Source organism: Cibotium barometz, chromosome 4 (genome assembly GCF_041138505.1).
Source record: "Cibotium barometz isolate CiBa-2024 chromosome 4, ASM4113850v1, whole genome shotgun sequence".
Classification (NCBI taxonomy): domain Eukaryota; kingdom Viridiplantae; phylum Streptophyta; class Polypodiopsida; order Cyatheales; family Cibotiaceae; genus Cibotium; species Cibotium barometz.
In genome coordinates this window covers 20,815,713-20,822,793 of record NC_141049.1, presented here as the reverse complement: position 1 = coordinate 20,822,793, position 7,081 = coordinate 20,815,713, and the positions used below count along the sequence as shown (strand labels likewise).

General features: G+C 41.1%; 1 protein-coding gene across 1 annotated transcript; it reads left to right on the top strand.

Annotated features, from left to right (window-relative positions):
- Window positions 1–2,018: 2,018 nt before the first annotated feature.
- LOC147639023 (tubulin alpha-1 chain-like) lies at window positions 2,019–6,679 on the top strand. Its single transcript, XM_086786691.1, has 5 exons — window positions 2,019–2,265; window positions 2,897–3,111; window positions 4,302–4,501; window positions 5,016–5,524; window positions 5,975–6,679. The coding sequence occupies exons 1-5, from the start codon at window positions 2,153–2,155 to the stop codon at window positions 6,282–6,284; spliced, it is 1,347 nt and encodes a 448-aa protein (XP_086642817.1). The 5' UTR covers window positions 2,019–2,152; the 3' UTR covers window positions 6,285–6,679.
- The last annotated feature ends 402 nt before the right edge of the window (window positions 6,680–7,081 follow it).

Here is a 7,081-nt window from a genome sequence, read left to right as displayed (position 1 = left end):
CTACCCTTAACATGTAAAAAGGTTTTTACAAGTGGTAAATATGCTTTTTTATTGATAATTTAAAGGTGGATTCTCAATTTTGGTTTCTAACTTTACCTTCTTTACTCTTCAGTATACTTTTTTCTGGATAGGTTTCCTTGTGTCCATTGCATAGAAATAAGGTGTCATTGTTGATCTTTGTTGATGCGATGTACCACCAAACACTATGAATTGTTGTGTTGTGGGTCATTTCTCTATTTAACATTTATCATGTTTTTTAATGCAACAAGAAAGAAAAGTGTACCCTCAACTCACACAAGCAAGATGTCCTTTTATGTGCTTATAGGTGGTGAGTAGGTTTGCACATCCACATGACATGGGATTCACATAGAATATAGAGAAGTGAGCACTCCAATTCACCCACTACTTATGTGTAGGCAGGTAATAAGAAACCAATTAGCACTTCATACTCCAAACCATCAAGAGGACAATATCTACACATACAAATGATTTTTATACATGTTGGGAGTGAGAGTCATTGATAATCCACACTCTTTTAATAGATAGACTACTCTTAGGGGTGTCATGCGTGTAGCACACGAAGCCACGTTATATAGGTAGTCATTATTTTTCTCTGTGGGGATAGAATAATGTACTTACACAAGCAAGGTGTCTCTTTGGATGCTTGTAGGTGTGAGGTAGGTGTGCACATCTAAGTGGACCACACATACTGACACATGGACATGCACCCACATAAACTATAGAGAAAGTAAAGAGCCAAGTACTCTAACTCACACACTACTTATGTGGATATAATAAGGAACCAATAAGCTACTCCATAGTCGTCCAGTCCCCATCCAATGGATAATATTGTGTCTAGAGGTTGGGAGTGAGCAAGTTGGTAGAATCTTTACAATGATTGACCCTTTCTATGTGTAGCCTCCTTAGTATTGTGACAAAAGTTTCCACTTGAACTAAATGGAACCTTTTCATCTTTCCACATAGATTAGAAGCACTCTTTTCTTAAAGTCTAGATAGAGCACTCTTAGGGGCTTAGCCTATGCATATGACAATGTGGGAAATTTTATCTTCCATGGATTACACCCTCTATATAGGATGGCCAAGGCACTCACTTTTTAGAGGGATTGGGTGGTCATGGGGTGTAGATGTGGTGTAAAGATCAAACCTTCCCCTAATTCAAGTGAACCCCTCCATGGTTGTTGTTGATAACTCTTCTTGGGGTGGTTATAAATAAGGGTGTGTCTATAAGTGAGTGGGGGCCTATCTAAACTGCCTATGAATAAGTGTGTGCCTATAACTCTTCTTGGGGAGGTTATAAATAAGGGCGTGTGTCTATGAGTGGGGGCCTATCCAAATTGCCTATGAGTTATGGGGATATGTTTCATCTTGTCTCCTGTGTGCTCGTTCGTATGGATTAATCCCATAGATAAGGGTGTGTCTACAAATGGGGGGCTAACCAAACTGCCTATGAGTTATGGGGATATGTTCACTCCTATCTCCCTGGACGTTCTATGGATTAAGGGCATGTCTATAAGTGGGGGGCTATCCAAACTGCCAATGAGTTATGGGTATATACATTCACTCCTCTCTCCCGTGCTCGTTCTATATATATAGGGAGATTTATGTAGTTGACTTTACAAACATGCAAGTGCGCTCAGGCAACGGGGCCAATCTTGATTACTTGCCCATGTTGGATGAGAGATCGCTCTTGTCCAAGCCCTCACTCATTAGATTGTTCGAGTTTGGGTGTATGTGTGTGTGAGAGAGAGAGAGAGAGAGAGAGAGAGAGAGAGAGTGTGTGTGTGTGTGTGTGGAGTGCTTTGGGCTCTCAAGCACTTTAGGTCTCAAGATCAAACAAAGAGGTGACCATAATTTTCTTTTTGAGAGGAGTTGCCTACTTTCCTTTTAATATATTTTACCCTTTTCATATAAAAAAAGGGGTGACGATAAATTTATATGAGAGGAGGTATAGAGGTTAAAAAAAAAACAAGAACAAAAAAGTAGCAGCTGAAAGTACATACATGCGAACACCCACACTCTCTCTCTCTCTCTCTCTCTCCCCTCCTCCTCCCTCTCTCGTTATAATCTTTCCTCTCGTCTTGAAAAAACGTAACCTCCATCTCTCTAAAACTAGGAGCAAAATCAAGACATAATGAGAGAGATTATCAGCATTCATATTGGGCAAGCTGGTATTCAAGTGGGCAATGCTTGCTGGGAGCTCTTCTGCTTGGAGCATGGCATTTCCCCAGACGGCCGAATGCCAAGGTCTGCTCTTTAGATTACCATAATTGAGCTTTACATACTTATTAGATCTCTGCCACCTCCTTAATTGTGCCTCTTTACATGCTTATTAGATCTCAGCCACCTCCTTAATTGTGCCTTACATTTTGCATGCTAACCAGATCAGCATAATTGGTCTTGAAAAATCGTTACATGTGTATGAGCCTCTGAGGCCATCATCTTAGTGAGTTTTTCACACTTGTGCTGCTGATAGGAATCGATTAGTTACTAATCAGATTTCTCTGGTCTATATCAGCTCGAGATTGACACAATTATATGGTCTATATTGCGGAAATTAAGTCAGGATTGACACAATTAGCTCGAGATTGACACAATTTATGATCTATATTGCTGAGATTAGGTCGAGATCGACACAATTAGGTCGAGATTGACACAATTATATGGTCTATATTACTGAAATTAGGTCGAGATCGACACAATTAGGTCGAGATTGACACAATTATATGGTCTATATTACTGAAATTAGCTCGACATTGACACAATTATATGGTCCATATTGCTGAAATTTGATCGTTTTTATGGTCTATAATGCATGAAATTCGATAATTATGTGATTATTTTCAGTACAAAAATAACTCATAGTAAAAACTTGCAGTGACAAGTCGGTGGGGGTAGCAGACGATGCGTTCAACACGTTTTTCAGCGAGACGGGCGCCGGGAAGCATGTGCCGAGGGCCATTTTCCTGGATTTGGAGCCGACGGTGATCGACGAGGTCCGGACCGGCGCCTACCGCCAGCTCTTCCACCCGGAGCAGCTCATCTCCGGCAAAGAAGACGCCGCCAACAACTTCGCCCGCGGCCATTACACCGGTTAGCTTTACTGTATCAATATCAAACAAATCCTTCTTTTTTGCTTTTTTGCTTTCCCCCCCCCCCTCCCCCCTCCAAAGTATTTGGGGCCTCGGGACTGCAAAGATGTAGTTGGAATTTTGTCTGACTCAATATAAAGAAATCATGAGTTTTTAATATCATCTCTTCCCTCTACCCTTTTTTTTTCCCAATTCAGTTTTTAATTTCATTCTCCTTTCTAGATGAAAATTTAGAATTCTCTCTAGATATATATATCTTTCTGTCACAGATATACACACACACACAACAGATACAGATATATATATATATATAAATTATATGTTTATAGATAAGCACAAAAATATAGATATAAATCTTAATCATTTTTTATTTACTTCTCTGTATAATATATATGTGTGTGTGTGTGTGTAGATGGTCATGGCATGCACTGAAATATTGAAACTCTGCAATGGTTATAGTATGTACATTTTCCTATTTAATGGATGGTTCTACTTCACTTAAAACCAGGCTCATGCCTTTAATGCCCCCTTTTGCTAATGCATGAATCATAGATAGCTTCTAAGCATATGGCTTAGTAGAAATGGACTCTCTTAACCCCTAAACACACTGTACCCATCATGATCACCTGTGAGTACAGGACTGCAATCTTAATCCTCCGCCGAGCCCCCATTGGGGATGGGGATTTATGTGCAACCTGCGCAAGGTGATTTGGTTGATGAGCATAAGGATCTATGTGTAAGCTTTTGATTACTTTCCATCCTTTTGTTGGTTTAGTGTACCATTTGGAATTGGGTATTTGATCTCTTTTTAATTCATGCAAGATATCATGCAATAACTGATTTGCAAGATGGCTTATCTAGACGATGACATTGATTACATCTGTATTCCATCTCTTGTGTTTCATAAAAGATAGTTGATAACTGATATGCAATGTGCCTTAAGATGACATTGATTGGAATTTTTGTCCGTGTCTCTTGATTCTTAAAAGATGGGGTGAAAATTGATATGTAAAATGGCTTGTCAAGAAGATGGCATCGATTTACAATTGCTATCCTGCCTCTTTTTATTCATATAAGATAAGATATGTAAGATGGCTCATCTGGAAACTGATTCTTTTTGACATGTATGATGCGTGATAACTGATATGTTTGATGGCTTCTCACTAATTTTTGGTTTGGTCGGTGTTGCAGTTGGGAAGGAGATAGTTGATCTTTGCCTTGACCGAGTAAGAAAGCTTTCTGACAATTGCACAGGTTTGCAAGGCTTTCTGGTGTTCAATGCTGTGGGAGGTGGAACAGGATCTGGTTTGGGATCCCTCTTATTGGAGCGCCTTTCGGTCGATTACGGCAAAAAATCCAAGCTCGGGTTCACAATCTATCCCTCTCCTCAGGTATACATATGATGCTATGATGTGGAAAGACTTGCACATGCACCTGAACGAGTTTGCAAAACAGAATGTATTTCTGCCCCCTCCCCAACACATGCATGCACATATGAGCGCATGCCCACAAATACACATGGAAATGCACACGCGCGTGCACACACACATGCACAGTCACAACACAGACAGATGCACACTCATGTGCACTTACAGATGAAGAAATGGAAAGAGAGAGATGGCATGCATGCATGCATGAACATCTGAATGCATGCACACATACAGCAAGAGATAAAGACATATGGCATGCACATTAGATGCAGAGATGGATGCATGCACGCATGCACATTGCATACATACATTAAGAGACAGAAATAAAGCACATAGAATTACAGGTGTGATTCAAATAAAATGGAAACAATGTCTTATGGAGCAACATAAACTTTTAACCTGGCTAATGAGTCTGCCTGAATGCACTTTAAGCATACATGATTGGTTTTGGAACTTATAACCTGCACCTTCCCAGGTTTCTACAGCAGTTGTGGAGCCATACAACAGTGTACTATCGACACATTCTTTGTTGGAGCACACGGATGTTGCGGTGCTTTTGGATAATGAGGCCATCTACGATATCTGCCGACGGTCACTCGATATTGAGAGGCCTACATACACCAACCTCAACAGGTTGGTGTCTCAGATCATATCTTCACTCACGACATCCCTCCGCTTCGAGGGTGCCTTGAATGTGGATGTGACAGAGTTCCAAACAAACCTCGTACCATATCCCCGCATCCATTTCATGCTTTCTTCATACGCACCTGTCATCTCGGCTGCAAAAGCATATCATGAGCAGTTATCCGTCCCTGAGATAACCAATGCTGTTTTTGAGCCCTCTAGTATGATGGCCAAATGTGACCCGCGACATGGTAAATACATGGCTTGCTGCCTGATGTACCGAGGTGATGTCGTTCCAAAAGATGTGAATGCAGCCGTTGCAACCATCAAGACCAAGAAGGCAGTGCAGTTTGTTGACTGGTAAATAAAATCTCTTTTCTTTGCACTCAAGCTACTATAGACCTAATGTATGAAAACACCTATAATGTCAATTTAGGCTCGTCTCTGATGTCAGAACGTCCAACTACGTGCGGGGGATTACCTTTTTTGGATGGATAATCCACTACCTGTCCACTTAATGGGCCTTAGTCCTTATGGCTGGATACAAATAAATCCCTGTCCCCATCGCACGTGTAGGGGCTTGGACATGCAAGATTGTGGATCTCAGCCTCATGGGGCAGTCATGATGGGCACTCCCCATGTGCAGTCGCTTTAAGTGTAGCCAGCCTACAGATGCATGACTGAATTTGCACACAAGGGTTGTTTCAGAAATGATGTAAACCAACCAAATCCTAACTAAACTCTCCTGTATCTGTTCTAATCTTTGTTTGATTGTGATAATGTAGATTAACTTCTTTCTCCTATGCACAGGTGCCCAACAGGATTCAAGTGTGGGATTAACTACCAAGCACCATCAGTTGTACCCGGGGGCGACCTCGCCAAAGTCCAACGTGCAGTATGCATGATAAGCAATAACACAGCCGTTGCCGAAGTTTTCTCTAGGATTGACCACAAGTTTGATTTGATGTATGCCAAGCGGGCATTCGTGCATTGGTATGTGGGTGAAGGGATGGAAGAAGGTGAGTTTTCTGAGGCCCGGGAGGACCTGGCAGCATTGGAGAAAGACTATGAAGAAGTTGGGGCAGAAGGTGGTGATGAAGCTGATGGAGAAGATTATTGAAAATATCATGTGAAAGAGAAACTGTGGGGCATATTGTAGTGTCTAGAATCATTAATTTTCTTTGTTGTATTGTGGTTCCTTTCTGTATGTAATATTTGTTGAGCCCACACCTTTACAGAATGATTGGCATTGATGTACAGATTTTAGTAAGGGCATTTGCACAGACAACACAATGGGTGGCAGAAATGATGACTGAAGGGGATGGCCTCTTGTGCCCAGAATAAGGATTGTGGGCATCTCCTTAATCATTAGTCCTATTGTTAATGTGTATTTGTACCCTTTGGGTATTGGCTGTAGGCATCGCCTCAATCATTAATTCTACTGTCATTGTGGATTTGTACCATGTGTTTTGGCCTCTCAAGGCAACACGGTGCTTCAGTGAAGTTTCCTCTCAACTTGTGACATGCCTCCACCACTATGTTTCTCATGACCACATTATCCTTTCATAACCTAATTAGTTTGGGACAGTTTTTATGAACCATGCACCTTGAAACCGCATAAGAGCTCCACCAATCGATTTCACAAACCATGACAGACGATCCAACCTCGTTTCCTATTGAAAACTTGCACACAAGGAAATCATTTGATAGCACACACAAGAGGCTTCATTAGCCACCCTACAAGAAAATTATTTGATAGCACACACAAGATGCTTCATTAGCCACCCCACACAAACGAAACATGTAGCAAGACAATGGTTTCCCTCAAGTTTGGCCTCAATGTTGCTTATGATTTTCATCAAGGATAACCATACCATTTTACTTCCCATGAATCTCCAAACAAGTAATTTTGTTCTC

Excerpts from the sequence above, each read along its gene's own strand:
- LOC147639023 (XM_086786691.1), top strand. The coding sequence starts at position 2,153 with ATGAGAGAGATTATCAGCATTCATATTGGGCAAGCTGGTATTCAAGTG. Across the intron at positions 2,266-2,896 it reads CCAGACGGCCGAATGCCAAG|TGACAAGTCGGTGGGGGTAG; the intron begins GTCTGCTCTTTA and ends AAAAACTTGCAG. Across the intron at positions 4,502-5,015 it reads CAATCTATCCCTCTCCTCAG|GTTTCTACAGCAGTTGTGGA; the intron begins GTATACATATGA and ends GCACCTTCCCAG.